Source organism: Rana temporaria, chromosome 7, assembly GCF_905171775.1.
Source record: "Rana temporaria chromosome 7, aRanTem1.1, whole genome shotgun sequence".
In the NCBI taxonomy this organism is placed as follows: Eukaryota; Metazoa; Chordata; class Amphibia; order Anura; family Ranidae; genus Rana; species Rana temporaria.
This window is the reverse complement of record NC_053495.1, coordinates 71,867,298-71,882,703: the sequence shown is the minus strand read 5'-3', so window position 1 is coordinate 71,882,703 and position 15,406 is coordinate 71,867,298. Positions and strand designations below refer to the sequence as shown.

Sequence of the window (15,406 nt, the reverse complement as noted above, 5' to 3'; positions counted from 1 at the left end):
AAACAGAACGTGTAAACCAATGTCTTGAACAATACCTCAGATGGTACTGTACTCACCTTCAGGATAACTGGACTACTTTACTTCCTCTTGCTGAGTTTTCCTACAATAATTCTACCAGTTCCTCTACTCGATATTCTCCTTTTTATGCAAACTACGGGTTTTTTACCCTAATATTTTTCCTGAGTCTCCACTACTTACGAATGTACCCTCAACTAATGATTATTGGTCTACCCTTTCTTCTGTTCTGCAAGTGATGAAACAAAATCTCAAACTGGCACAAGATCACCAAAAAACGTATTCTGATCTCAGACATAGACCTTCACCACCTTATAAAGTTGGAGATCAAGTATGGCTTTCTACACAACATTTACATTTACATATCCCTGCCAGGAAACTTGCAAAGAATTTTTTTGGACCATTTCCTATTTCCAAAGTTATCAACCAGAATACCATGCAACTTTCTCTCCCTCCGGAATTGAGGATTCATTTGTCATTTCATGTCTCTCTTCTTAAACCCTTCCTACCTAACCCATTTTCTGGTAGGAATGCTCCTGCACCCCCAATCCTAGTTCAGGGTGAGGAATACTACGAAGTTGAACGTATTCTAGACTCTAGAAAGAGAAGAGGACATTTACAATACTTGATAAGATGGAAGGATTATGGAATACAAGATGATTGCTGGGAAGACTCAGCTGAAGTACATGCACCTACTTTATGCAACAAATTTAACACCAGATACCCTGATAAGCCTTCACCACTTGGGACCCCCAGGAGGGTATCTCTTAGGAGGGGGGTACTGTACTGGACGTCTGTCGCCGATTGCGTTCCACCCTGGAACGCATTCGGCGACCGCGCACTGACATCATTGCCCGGCGGCGTGTGCGTTCCAGCGTGGAACGTGGAAGTGCCGAGCACAACTTGTGCTCCTCATTAGCTAATTGCTGGTACTATAAATGTACTACTGCTCTACAGAACAGCGTTCCTTTATTGTCAGCCATAGCCAGCCTGAACCCTGGTCCACACAATCATCAAACTACTGCTTGCTGCTGCTCCCAAGAATTAACTATTCTCTACCTGGATCCACGCTACCATCATTACTTATTTGCTGTTGGGACACCCAAACATATCCACCCGCAGGAGACTCTCAATACCTAATTCCATTGCTGGAAACAATACTCTGCTACTACTGGGAAGGCTCATCCTCTGCAAATGGATAAGTACCCTTACTACCATACTTCAATGCTCTAGCATTACCCTGTTCTTATATTGCACATACTATCTATAGTATTTGAACCCTGCTCAAGTATAAATTACCACCATGCTTGTGATTAGCTATTGTGGATTCATATTACTATTGTGGGAATTTCCATACTTACTGTTCCTTGAATATACATGAAGATTACAGCTTGATTATACATCTTAGTTTATATCCTAAAAGGACATACATTCTTAAGCCATTCATATAATCACCTGCTGCCTTTCTTCAGCATATATTATCCTAATACAGTATTTTCTTATGCTACGTGCATGACATTTGTTAATGATAGAAAACGTGCTCCTGGCCTGTATTTGAAACATGTTCGCATATACCTTTTAATTTAGGGGTTGTAGGTATGTAATAATACCTCCTCCCTTAATTCCTTAACGCATTCCTTTCTCTGTGACAGATGATGTAGTGAACCCCAAACTCTGATTAGAGTGACGCCTGGGGTCTAGTACTGAATGTCATATTACACTGAGAAATGCATTGACCCCTTTAAAATGATTCTAACCGCAGTTGTGGTTCACTCTCGTTCACCGTAGTTTGTGACAGCCCCCCTCCAAAGATTGGGCCCAGGGTAGGTTCCCCGTTTGTACTGTGCTAAAGACGGCCCTGGTTAAGCCCTGGTTAAGCTCTCATTCCTGCTTAACCAGGAACTCCAATTCCTTTAGGTCACGTGCCTCTTCGGGGAGTTCCAGCACCTCATCTCGGATGTCTTCCAGCCGCCAGTCCCCATCTCTCCCAAAGTCTGGGTCTCTGTAAATTTTTTGATGGAGCAGCCCCCTGCCGCCATAGCCAACGCCTTCTGTCGGGCTGCCATCTGCTGTACCTGGCCACAGTTGGCCCGCAAACCACCGGAGGGCTCTGTAGCTGGCATCCAGCCTCATGTTTTTCCAGACTAATCTTCTGAGCTCCGTCTTCCACTCATCTCGCAGTCTTTCCCTCAGAAACACTGCGTCCAGTACATCTCTGTGGAGGAGGAAAGGATCTTCCCCTGATGGTGATACTCATTGCTTAGCGTCTCTTGCCAGATTTGCCGGCGGATCACATCCCCCCAGCCGAACATTGTGCGCTCTGTTGCTGGTCCCCAAGGCAGCCTTGCAGACTCCTCCTGAACACCGCTGTCATGCTGGCAGGTCCCTGTATCGCTCCTCAGCGGCTGCCCAGATCTTGAATCCTGGTGGTGATTTGGCTGTCCTGGACTGCAGGAGACATCCCACCCACCCCAAAAAAGTTTTTTTTTTAAATCACTGTTAAACAAATATAAAAATAAAACACAAACATAGTAAGACCCCCAGGCCCCCCCCCCCCCCACCCCTCCATGGCTTCCCCTCCCAGCCAAGCCAATCCATCCTGATTGACCAGGAGGAGAAGCTGGAAGACAATAGCGAATATAAATTTGATATTGTCACAAGTGGGTGGGTGATCCTTGCTAAGCAGGTGGATGACAGGCCTGTAATGCAGAGCAGACATGGACATAGCCCGCTGTTCTCTTTGAGGCAGTCAGATGAAAACAGATCGCATGTCCATTTCCATCCAATACCATCCGATGCGTTCTGCTAGATGGATGGGGAATGGAATACCTATCCGTCTGTTTTTAGCAGACTGGACTGGGTCAGATGCAGGTGGGTGTAAACGGACACATGTCCATTTACATCAGCCTCTCCATAGAGAATAATAGGTGGTCCGATTGGGCCACCTAAAAAACGGACAAGCAGACCCGATCGGTCTGCTTGTGTGAAAGAGGCCCAAGGCCCTGTTCACACAGGGCATACACAGCGTACCGTTATGGGGACACACAGGTGTTCCATGCATGTCTGTGCAGGAATTCTTATTGATGTCATTTGGGATGCAGCAACTCCACGAACAGAGCCGTTACTCCCAATTTTACATCCATTTAGGTCCGCATGCATGTTCCTGAGCTCAAACTGTCTGCATTCAGGGTCATGTACGCACACGGATGTCAGATTGGGTACAGCAGCTATGCCTGTGCACAGGGATGGACTGGCCATCGGGACTACCGGGAGTTTCCCGGTGGGCCGATGGCTCAGTGGGCTGGTTTGAGTGACAACCTGTCAAAGTAATGGCTGCGCGGCTTGCGCAGCCATTACTTTGAGCACCGCTGTACTGCCCAGGGAGGGACTGACCACTTGATGTTCTCAATGAATTGCGGTGAAGGAAGCGGAAGTTTTCTTCACTCAGAGAAGCACACCTACAGTACCCTCCGGCGGTCTCGCTCCTCTCCGATCTGTGTGCTCGGCGCTGCGGCGCAGCACGTTGTGCCCTGTGTCTGTGCTCACTGCGATTAGAAGCAGTGGGAGTGGAGCGGGTTTTGGCGGTGCCCGGGTCTATGGAGGCAGCTTAGAGTTCGTTCTGGGACAGGACAACGGATGTGTGGAGGGAGGTGAGCCGGCCGCTTTGTGGGAGAACCTGTGTGTCGGGACTTGAGATGGGGGAGGGGGAAGTCAGTGAGAGCCGTGTCTGCAGCAAGGTGGGAAACCAATTCTGGTGCTGTGCTGCGAACTTCAGTTGTTCCATACATGTCACTGCAAGGTGGTCTCTGCCGTGATGGAGAAAACAATTGGGCTCATTCACACCACCATATACCACTTTTCTACCATGTGCACCCCTGCCATATACATACTATCCCCCACTATACACTCCGCACCTCTCTCATATAATACTACCCCCCACTATACACTCCGCACCCCTCTCATATACATTCTACCCCCCACTATACACTCCGCACCCCTCTCATATACATACTACCCCCCCCACTATACACTCCGCACCCCTCTCATATACATTCTACCCCCCACTATACACACCACACCCCTCTCATATACATTCTACCCCCCACTATACACTCCGCACCCCTCTCATATACATTCTACCCCCACTATACACACCACACCCCTCTCATATACATTCTACCCCCCACTATACACTCCGCACCCCTCTCATATACATTCTACCCCCCACTATACACACCACACCCCTCTCATATACATTCTACCCCCCACTATACACTCCGCACCCCTCTCATATACATTCTACCCCCCACTATACACACCACACCCCTCTCATATACATTCTACCCCCCACTATACACTCCGCACCCCTCTCATATACATTCTACCCCCCACTATACACACCACACCCCTCTCATATACATTCTACCCCCCACTATACACTCCGCACCCCTCTCATATACATACTACCCCCCACTATACACTCCGCACCCCTCTCATATACATACTACCCCCCACTATACACTCCGCACCCCTCTCATATACATTCTACCCCCCACTATACATACCACACCCCTCTCATATACATTCTACCCCCCACTATACACTCCACACCCCTCTCATATACATACTACCCCCCACTATACACACCACACCCCTCTCATATACATACTACCCCCCACTATACACTCCGCACCCCTCTCATATACATACTACCCCCCCACCCTACACTGCGCACCTCTCTCATATACATTCTACCCCCCACCCTACACCCCGCACCCCTCTCATATACATTCTACCCCCCACCCTACACTCCGCACCCCTCTCATATACATACTACCTCCCACTATACACTCCGCACCCCTCTCATATACATACTACCCCCCACCCTACACCTCTCTCATATACATTCTACCCACACCCCCCCCCCCCACCCTACACTCCACACCTCACTCATGTACATACTACCCCCCACCATACACCTGTACATCCCCATGCTTCTAACATGGCCTTCACACTTTAGTACATACCATGTGAATGAGGCCTTAGTAGAAATGTAATGTTTGTACACTGTTTTTGTGCGTGTTTCCAAAATAAAGTGGGCCGGTCTGGATGAAGTCCAGGGCCAAATCTTTGTCCCAGTCCAGCCCTGCCTGTGCAGCCATGCATCCCAATTGACATAAATGGGACTGCCTGTAAGAGGATACACGGAACACCTGTGCATCCCTGTGCAGATAAACATGATCCTCCATGGGCATACACTTTAGTAAGCCACATGCAAAGCGATGCTTTAGTAGCAATTTAACAGGAATTTTGTAAAATGATGTTGTGTTTATGTGCACTATTAGGGCCAGATCCAGAGAGAATTGGATCCGCGCAGCGTATCAGAGATACGCTACGCCGCCGTACCTTACCTGGCGGAATTTCGAATCCTCAACGATTTTGCACCGTAAGTTACGGCGGCGTAGTGTATTTCTGGCGGCGGAATTCAAATCGGCGATCAGGGGGCGGGTTTCATTTAAATGAAGCGCGTCCCCGCACCGAATGAACTGCGCATGCGTCGTCCAGAAATTTCCCGCCGTGCTTTGTGCGAAATGACGTCGCAACAACGTCATTTTTTTAACTTAGACGTGAGTTACGTCCATCCGTATTCACGGACGACTTACGCAAAAAAAATTAAAAATTCAAATTTCGACGCGGGAACGACGCCAATACTTAACATGGCAAGTCTATCTATACGCCACAAAATACCAGCTTTAACTATACGCCGGAAAAAGCCGACTACAGATGTTAGAAAATGCGATGGCCGCGCGTACGTTCGTGGATCGTCGTAAATCACTAATTTGCATACCCGACGCGGAAAACGATGCAAACTCCACCCAGCGGGCGCCGAAGTATTGCATCTAAAAACCGAAGACGTACGAAGCCATACGCCTGTCGGATCTTACCCAAATGCCGTCGTGTGTTGGTTTGAGGATTCAAACTAAAGATACGACGCAGGAAATTTTAAAGTATGCCGGCGTATCAGTAGATACGCCGGCGTACTTGCTCTGTGAATCTGGCCCTTAATGATTATAGTGTGTTTTTAGGGAAAAGCAATATGATGAACATTTGCGCAATTATTGCTTAGCCCAAAAAATCTGTAGCACTTTTTTTATTCTACAGGTCATGTGCTTTTCAGAAAATGTCTAGTTTGAGGGGTCTTTTTAAATTCTGAAAGCTGCAAGTGAAAAATGGTAACCTCTGGATTTTTAGAGTAAATTGTTTTTATTTACAATTTTGCGTACCTTCAATTTTCACCATTTCACAAAAAGGTACAATTTAAAATGTATAAATATTTGTTATTTATTAACGCAATACAGTTTTATATGTACTAGGAATTTGGCAGGAATTTTGTACATTTTGCAATATATGAATTCACTATTAATGATTTTAGTGTATGTTTAGCAAAAATATTGTATTGATAAACATTTGCCCAAATACCGCGGGGCCTAAAAAATCAGTAGCACCTTCTTTTGATTCCAGAGGTCATATGCTTTCAGAAAATATATGGTTTGGGGGTCTTTTACAAACTCTGAAAGCTGTATTTTTTGTATATGTTCGATTTTCTAAATTTTTCAAAAAGGAGCAAATTTTAAATTTACAAATATTTGTTATTTATTAACTCCACACAGGATAAGCTTTTATAAATTTAGCAGAAATTTTGCATGATTTATTTTTTTAAATTGTGTTTTTTTATCTGCTAATAATGGTTTTAGTGTATTTTTAGCGACAATATTGTGTTGATAAACATTTGTACAAATACCGCGGTGCCTAAGAAATCAGTAGCACCTTCTTTTTTTTTTCTAGAGGTCTAGATATGCTTTCAGAAAATATATGGTTTGGTGGGTCTTTCGCAAATTCTGAAAGCTGTAAGGGAAAAATGAAAATCTTCAGATTTTTTTAAGAAATTTGGATATTTCCATTTTTGCGTACGTTAAATTTCCACCATTTTGTAAAAAGGCGAAATGTAAAAATACATTTTTTTTTATATTTACTAACTCCATACAGGTTAAGCTTTATATTTAGTAGGGATTTAGCAGGAATTTTGTTAAATTAGCTGTGGTTTTATGCTAATAATGGTTTTAGTATATTTTTTGCAAATATATAGGTTTGATAAACATTTGCGCAGATACTTCTAAGTATAAAAAATCAGTAGTGCCTTCTTTTTATTCTAGAGGACATATGCATTTCAAAAATATATGGTTTTGGGGGTCTTTCACAAATTCTGAAAGCTGTAAGGGAAAAATTAAACCCTTCAGATTTTTTTTTAGAAATATGGATATTTACACTTTTGCATCTGTTCAATTTTTACCGTTTCACAAAAAAGGCACAATTTAAAAGTTACAATCTTTGTTATTTATTAACTCAATACAGGTTAAGCTTTTATATTTAGTAGGAATTTTGTCAAATTTGCTGTGAATTTATCTGCTAATCATGATTTTAGTGGATGTTTAGTAAAAATATTGTTTTGATAAACATTTGCGCAAATATTGTGGAAACGTAAAAATCATTAGCACCTTCTTTTTATTCTACTGGTCATGTGAGAAAATATATGGTTTGGGGGGTCTTTTACAAACTCTGAAAGCTATAAGTGAAAAATAAGAAAGCAAAGGAAAAATTGCAAAAATGGTCTGGCCACCTTAGTGTAAAAATGGAGCACAGGGCTGGCAGCAAACACTACAAACATTACATACACTAGTGTACACAATGTTTTGTTTTACTATGTACAAAGTGCAAAAAAAACTTTTCATTTGTTGTCTTCTTAACATCTCCTAGGTTTCGCCCCAAGCAAAACGTACTCAGCTGGTGAAAGCTCTCCATGACTTCAAGGCCATGGAGCCAGATGAACTTAGCTTCTATACCAATGATGTCATTGAAGTGCTGGACAACTGTAATGCTTACTGGTGGATGGGAAAGTTAGGAGAAAATGTTGGGCTTTTCCCATCAAATTATGTAGATAGCATCAACCGATGAAAGCAAGTGTACATCTACGTACTAAGATATCCCTTCCAGCATGGACTCTTTATTTCCTGAGAGTTTTTCTCATGTTGATAGAACATAGAGTATGCAAGGAAAATATAAATTTCTTACAAAATGATACTATTCAACAGCTGATGGTTTCCAGACAAGAGTACCAGTTATTGGGTGTTATTTATTGGGGTGGGAGGGGCCTGTCATTATCATCCTATACTCCTTGTTATGTTGTAGTATTTTACTGACCTGATGTAATTAAAAAAATAAAATAGATCAATACTGATTATTATGTTTTTAATTTGGTCTTGAGTTTGTATCATACTTCAGGGTGTTTAAACAAACAAGGGTTCCTCAAATATAAACTGTTTCCTACCAGATACATTTTTTCTCACACACTTGCCAAAATGTTTTTTTTTTTACATGAAACCTTACTTAAAACCCCTAAACAATATATAAAATCTTGGACCTATAAAATTAAATTCAGGTAGCTGCAATTGTTTAGGTCTCGTTGGGCAGATTACAGATACTCTTTATGGAGACTTTAGGCGTTTACTAGACCTTGATGCCCACCCCCAACTTCTTCACTTTGCATAAAAAGATCAGGAGGAGAAAGGCTTAGGAACCAAGGGCCAGATCCTCAAAAGAGATACTCCGACTTAACTGCTGTTCAGTCTGTGTGTAACTTTGGAAACGATCCTCAAAAGGCTTTTTCCAAAGTTAGACAGAAGATCCGGCATGTGTAATTGAATTACACTGCCTAATTTTAGGATGCAGTACCGCATCCGCCGCTGGGGGCATTTCGAGTCGAAATGCCGTTGCTAGTATGCAAATTAGCACTTAAGGCGATCCACAAAGCTTTCTAGCTTCCTTTTTGCGCCGTAAGTGTTATTTTGCAAGTGTAAAATTAGGGCTCGTTTTACAAAGTGTAAAGTTAGTCACACCTTGTAAAGGCCCATTCCAGCGACGGCATTTGGTATGCTTTCCCGAGGGAGAACTCCACGTCAATTTGTAAAAAACAAAACCGGCATGGGTTCCCCCCCAGGAGCATACCAGGCCCTTAGGTCTGGTATGGGTTGTAAGGGGACCCCCCCTACGCCGAAAAATCGACGTAGGGGGTCCCCTACAATCCATACCAGACCCGTATCCAAAGCACGCTACCCGGCCAGCCAGGAAGGGAGTGGGGACGAGCGAGCGCCCCCCCCCCCCCTCCTGAGCCGTGCCAGGCCGCATGCCCTCAACATGGGGGGGTTGGGTGCTCTGGGGCAGGGGGGCGCACTGCGGGCCCCCCCACCCCAGAGCACCCTGTCCCCATGTTGATGAGGACAGGACCTCTTCCCGACAACCCTTGCCATTGGTTGTCGGGGTATGCGGGCGGGGGCTTATCGGAATCTGGGAGTCCCCTTTAATAAGGGGGCCCCCAGATACCGGCCCCCCACCCTAAGTGAATGGATATGGGGTACATCGTACCCCTATCCATTCACCTGGAGGCAAAAAGTAAAAGTTAATAAACACACAACACAAGGCTTTTTAAAATATTTTATTATTCTGCTCCGGACGCCCCCCCTGTCTTCGTTATTAGCTCAATTACCAGGGGGGGCTTCTTCTTCCACTCTCCGGGGGTCTTCCGCTCTCCGGGGGTCTTCCGCTCTCCGGGGGGGCTTCTCCGGACTCCGGGGGGGCTTCTCCGGACTCCGGGGGGCTTCTTCCATCTTCTCCCCTCTTCCGCTCTTGACTCGGCGAACCCCGGTTCTTCTGCAGCTCTCCGGTGCCTTCTTCTTCAGCGCTGGCTGCCTGCTATGTTTGTGTGTTAGCTCGATTTCAAACAGGCAGCCGGCGCGGTCTTCTGTGACGCCAGGGTCTTCTGGTCTTCTGTTCTTCCGATGTTGCCTCGTCGCCTGTTGTCGCTGTAATGATGGAAGCGCGCCTTGCATCACATTTATATAGGCATCACCGTCCCATCATGCTCCGGTAGGTACCCACGTGGTGGGTGCCTACCCACGTGCACCCACCACGTGGGTACCTACCGGAGCATGATGGGACGGTGATGCCTATATAAATGTGATGCAAGGCGCGCTTCCATCATTACAGCGACAACAGGCGACGAGGCAACATCGGAAGAACAGAAGACCAGAAGACCCTGGCGTCACAGAAGACCGCGCCGGCTGCCTGTTTGAAATCGAGCTAACACACAAACATAGCAGGCAGCCAGCGCTGAAGAAGAAGGCACCGGAGAGCTGCAGAAGAACCGGGGTTCGCCGAGTCAAGAGCGGAAGAGGGGAGAAGATGGAAGAAGCCCCCCCGGAGAGCGGAAGACCCCCGGAGAGCGGAAGACCCCCGGAGAGTGGAAGAAGAAGCCCCCCTGGTAATTGAGCTAATAACGAAGACAGGGGGGGCGTCCGGAGCAGAATAATAAAATATTTTAAAAAGCCTTGTGTTGTGTGTTTATTAACTTTTACTTTTTGCCTCCAGGTGAATGGATAGGGGTACGATGTACCCCATATCCATTCACTTAGGGTGGGGGGCCGGTATCTGGGGGCCCCCTTATTAAAGGGGACTCCCAGATTCCGATAAGCCCCCGCCCGCATACCCCGACAACCAATGGCAAGGGTTGTCGGGAAGAGGTCCTGTCCTCATCAACATGGGGACAGGGTGCTCTGGGGTGGGGGGGCCCGCAGTGCGCCCCCCTGCCCCAGAGCACCCAACCCCCCCATGTTGAGGGCACGCGGCCTGGCACGGCTCAGGAGGGGGGGGGGCGCTCGCTCGTCCCCACTCCTTTCCTGGCCGGCCGGGTAGCGTGCTTTGGATACGGGTCTGGTATGGATTGTAGGGGGACCCCCTACGTCAATTTTTCGGCGTGGGGGGGTCTCCTTACAACCCATGCCAGACCTAAGGGCCTGGTATGCTCCTGGGGGGGGAACCCATGCCGTTTTTTTCTTTGAAAATTGGCATGGAGTTCTCCCTCAGGAATGCATGCCGCTGTCATTTTTTTTCCCCCGACGCAACTTTAAGCCGTCGCGATCCTCAAAAACTCGGCGTAACGTAACTTCGCGCATGCGCAGTACGGCCGGCGCGGGAGCGCGCCTCATTTAAATGGGACTCGCCCCATTTGAATAGGAACGCCTTGCGCCGGCGGAATTTTAGTTACACAGCCTGAAATTTCTAGATAAGTGCTTTGTGGATCAGGCACTTAGGTAGAAACTTTAAGGCAGTGTAACTTAAATTGGATTTTTTAAGTTACGTCAGGTTTTTGTGGATCTGGCCCCAAATGATTTGCAGAATGAAATGTCTATATGTTTATGAAGGATGTTGTATTAAAGTTAACCACGGACGACCCCCTAAAGTTAGAAGACCATATGAGGTCACACTTAACCCCTACAGTGCCCCCTAGTGGTTAACTCCTAAACTGCAATTGTAATTTTCACTGTAAACAGTGGCCCGGATTGACGTAGAATCGCGTATCTTTGTGCGGGCGTAACGTATCTTATTTACGTTACGCCTCCGCAACTTTTACAGGCAAGTGCCGTATTCTCAAACGAAAGTTGCGGCGGCGTAGCGTAAATAGGCCGGCGTAAGCCCGCCTAATTCAAATGTGGTAGATGTGGGCGTGTGTTATGCAAATTTTATGTGACCCCACGTAAATTACGCTTTTTACGAACGGCACATGCGCCGTCCGTGAAAGTATCCCAGTGTGCATGCTCCAAAGTAACCCACAAGAAGCCAATGCTTTCGACGTGAACGTAAATGACGCCCAGCCCTATTCGCGAACGACTTACGCAAACGACGTAACATTTTCAAAATTCGACGCGGGAACGATGTCCATACTTAACATTGGTACGCCGCATTTACGCCTCATATAGCAGGGGTAACTTTATGCCGGGAAAAGCCTAGCGTAAGCGGCGTATCTGTACTGCGTCGACCGGGCGTACGTTCGTGAATTTGCGTATCTAGCTGATTTACATATTTCTAGGTGTAAATCAGCGTACACGCCCCTAGTGGCCAGCGTAAATATGCAGTTAAGATACGACGGCGTAAGAGACTTACGCCGGTCGGATCTAATGCAAATCTATGCGTAACTGATTCTAAGAATCAGGCGCATAGATATGACGGCTCGGACTCAGAGTTACGATGGCGTATCTGAAGATACGCCGGCGTAACTCGTTTGAGAATCCGGGCCGGTGCATTTTTATAGCACTTTTTGCTGTGAAAATGACAATGGTCCCAAAAATGTGTCAAAATTGTCCGATGTGTCCGCCATAATGTCGCAGTCACGAAAAAGCTATAGGAGGAGGTGCTGCTGGATCCAATAGTAGTGGTGTTGGCCGCATCCCTGGTGTATAGGAAAAAGAGAGATACCCCCCAAATGGGACTTTAAAGGCAAAACCACAGTATAGGTATAAAAAATATATGTTTTATTCGGACAAAGTGAACCTGTTGACATTGGCTCAGAACGCACATACAGTAGAGCACCTAAGTACATAAAAACATAAAAAGCATATTCCATAGCCATATGGAATCACCAAAAAATATTTTAAAGCGTGTGCCGATTGGCAAAAAGAAAAAACATAACACAATACAATACACAACAAAGAACTGTAACATCAAATACACTCTCCAAATGGTAGATAATGCCCACGAAAAAAATCATTGATTGCCGCCATTAGTAGTAAAAAAAAAAGTTATTAATAAAAAAAAGAATAAAACTACCCCCTATTTTGTAAACGCTATAAACTTTGCGCAAACCAATCGATAAACGCTTATTGCGATATTTTTTTACCAAAAATATGTAGAAGAATACGTATCGGCCTAAACCGAGGGAAAAAAACATTTTTTTTATATATATTTTTGGGGGATATTTTTTATAGCAAAAAGTAAAAAATATTTAATTTTTTTCAAAATTGTCGCTCTATTTTTGTTTATAGCGCAAAAAAAAAAAACTGCAGGGGTGATCAAATACCAACAAAAGAAAGCCCCATTTGTGGGAAAAAAAGACGCCAATTTTGTTTGGGAGCCACGTCGCACGACCGCGCAATTGTCAGTTAAAGCGACAAAGTGCCGAATCGCAAAAAGTGGCAAGGTCCTTAACCTGCATAATGGCCCGGGTCTTAAAAAAAACACATACTTCTCTTTTAACCACTTAAGAATCATACTTACCTAGGTGGATGTAGCATTGGTCCAATGTTGCATCTGTCCCCCGTAGCCTCTCACACTGAGAACCGGCAATCTAACACTGCTGATCAGGGCCGCTGATAGGGGGGGACCACCAGCCCTCCTGTAGGGGGCCCCAGCACACAGAGGGGCCCTGAGAGCAGGAGAATCGGTGGAGAACAATGCCCTCCAAGTCTCTCACCCAGGTTTCTCCCACTCTCCCTCCCACTGGCTTTTAGCTGGTGAGTGAGAGACATGGAGGGATAATTAACCTGGCCTGCCGCCGCTGAAGTCCTTCCCCTGCCCTGCTCGCACTCACAGCTAGGACAAGGAGACCGGAGGCTAGAGCAGAGAGGAGACATCCAGGAGGAGGTGCGCTGTGTTGTGCTTTGCTTCCTGTCAGAAGAGCGTTCCACATACAGCACATTTGGTGGAAGAAGATTTGTGCTAGGATAGAAAGTTTGATGTGTGCTAGGCTGGTGAATTTTTGGGGTGAGGGATATTTGTACTAGGAGGGGGAATTGGGGTGGCATTTGTGTGATTTTCATGTTTTTTTGTGTGAAAATATTGTATAAAATACCATCAGGTGGGTGTGTGTGTGGGGGCCCCGTCAGGTAGGCTGTATGGGGCTTCATGATTCCTAACAGCGGCCCTGCCGCTGATCACTTGGTTCCCACAGCTCCGTGAGCAGAGAGCTGGTAACTTTCAGGCACAGCTCTCTGCTCTGCCCTCTCCTCGCTCACTGAAGCGCTGGGCTGTGGGGGGACCAGCTCAGCCTCTCAGCAGCTCTCTGAGGCCCCATACTCACGAGCAAACATGTCTGCTGAAACTGGCCCGCAGGCCAGTTTCAGCAGACATGTTTGCTCGTGTGTGGGCGCGAGCGGGCCGAATTCCAGCAAACATTTGCCCGCCGGGCCTTTTCCCAGCAGACAAATATTCCTGGACTTGTTTTAAAACAGCCCGCTGGAATTCAGCCCGCTCGGACATGTACGGTCGTCAGTACAGACCTACCGTACATGTCCAGCCGCCCGCCGTGCCTCGCATGCGTCGAATGACTTCGACGCATGCGTGGAAGCATTTTAAAGGCGGGCCGCCCACGTCGCCGCGTCATTGTCGCGGCGACACCGCGTCATCGACGCGGCGACACCGCGGACACGCCCCGCGTATTGTTTACGCGCGGACTTCTGTACGATGGTGTGTACAACCATCGTACAGAAGCCCTCTGGCAGACATGTATGGTGAAAACGGTCCGACGGACCGCTTTCACCATACATGTTTGTCCGTGTGTACCCGGCCTGAGAGGCTGAGCTGAGTGTCAGTCCAGGGATCTGGTGAAATATGTTTTAAAAAACCCACTGTACAGAGCAGTGGTCAGGAGTAGGGATGAGCCGAACATACCCGGGTTCGGTTCGCATCAGAACGTTCGAACAGACCGCGGGTTCGCGCGAACATTTAGAACCCCATTGAAGTCTATGGGACTCGAACGTTCGAATTCAAAAACGATCATTTTAAAGACCAATATTCAATTTAATGTTGGTAAACGTCTTTCAGAACCCGGGTCTTGCCCCAGGGAACATGTATCAATCGAAAAAAATATTTTAAAAACGGACGTTTTTGCGGAGCAGCGATTTTAATGATGTTTAAAGTGAAATAAAAAAATGAAAAATTCCTTCAAATATCACACCTGCTGTGTGTCTCTAGTAGTGGCACGTGTTTAGAAATGTCCCTGCACAACATTAAATTATTATAAGAACAAAGTAATTTAATACTGCTTGCGCACGTGCTGTGTGGGAACAATATCTCGATTATTTTAGGGGTGGTGGGGGCGTGGCATTATCTTTTTGGGAAAGCAAAATTGTAGAAAAAAGGGCACCCCTCAAACATACTGTAATTGTAGCGCAACAAAGAGCCACGTGCAAAGTATTGCATCAAAAATTGTTATTAGGCGCCCCTGTTACACAGGGGCATAAAAATGTGTCCGTAGGCGCAACATAACACTGCAACCCCTCCCAATATCTGTAATTGGAGCGCAACAAGGAGCCACGTGCAAAGTATTGCATCAAAAATTGTTATTAGGTGCCCCTGTTACACAGGGGCATAAAAATGTGTCCGTAGGCGCAACATAACACTGCAACCCCTCCCAATATCTGTAATTGAAGCGCAACAAGGAGCCACGTGCAAAGTATTGCATCAAAAATTGTTATTAGGCGCCCTTGTTACACAGGGGCATAAA

The 15,406-nt window shown here is 46.2% G+C and overlaps 1 protein-coding gene across 1 annotated transcript in view; it reads left to right on the top strand.

Moving 5' to 3' along the window:
• The window catches only part of GRAP2 (GRB2 related adaptor protein 2), a 750,180-nt gene extending 741,854 nt beyond the window's left edge, over positions 1 to 8,326 (top strand). The window contains exon 6 of the mRNA XM_040359581.1: positions 7,831 to 8,326. Coding sequence (XP_040215515.1) covers positions 7,831 to 8,028 — 198 coding nt within the window. The 3' untranslated portion in view covers positions 8,029 to 8,326. The remainder of the gene's footprint in view (positions 1 to 7,830) is intronic.
• The last annotated feature ends 7,080 nt before the right edge of the window (positions 8,327 to 15,406 follow it).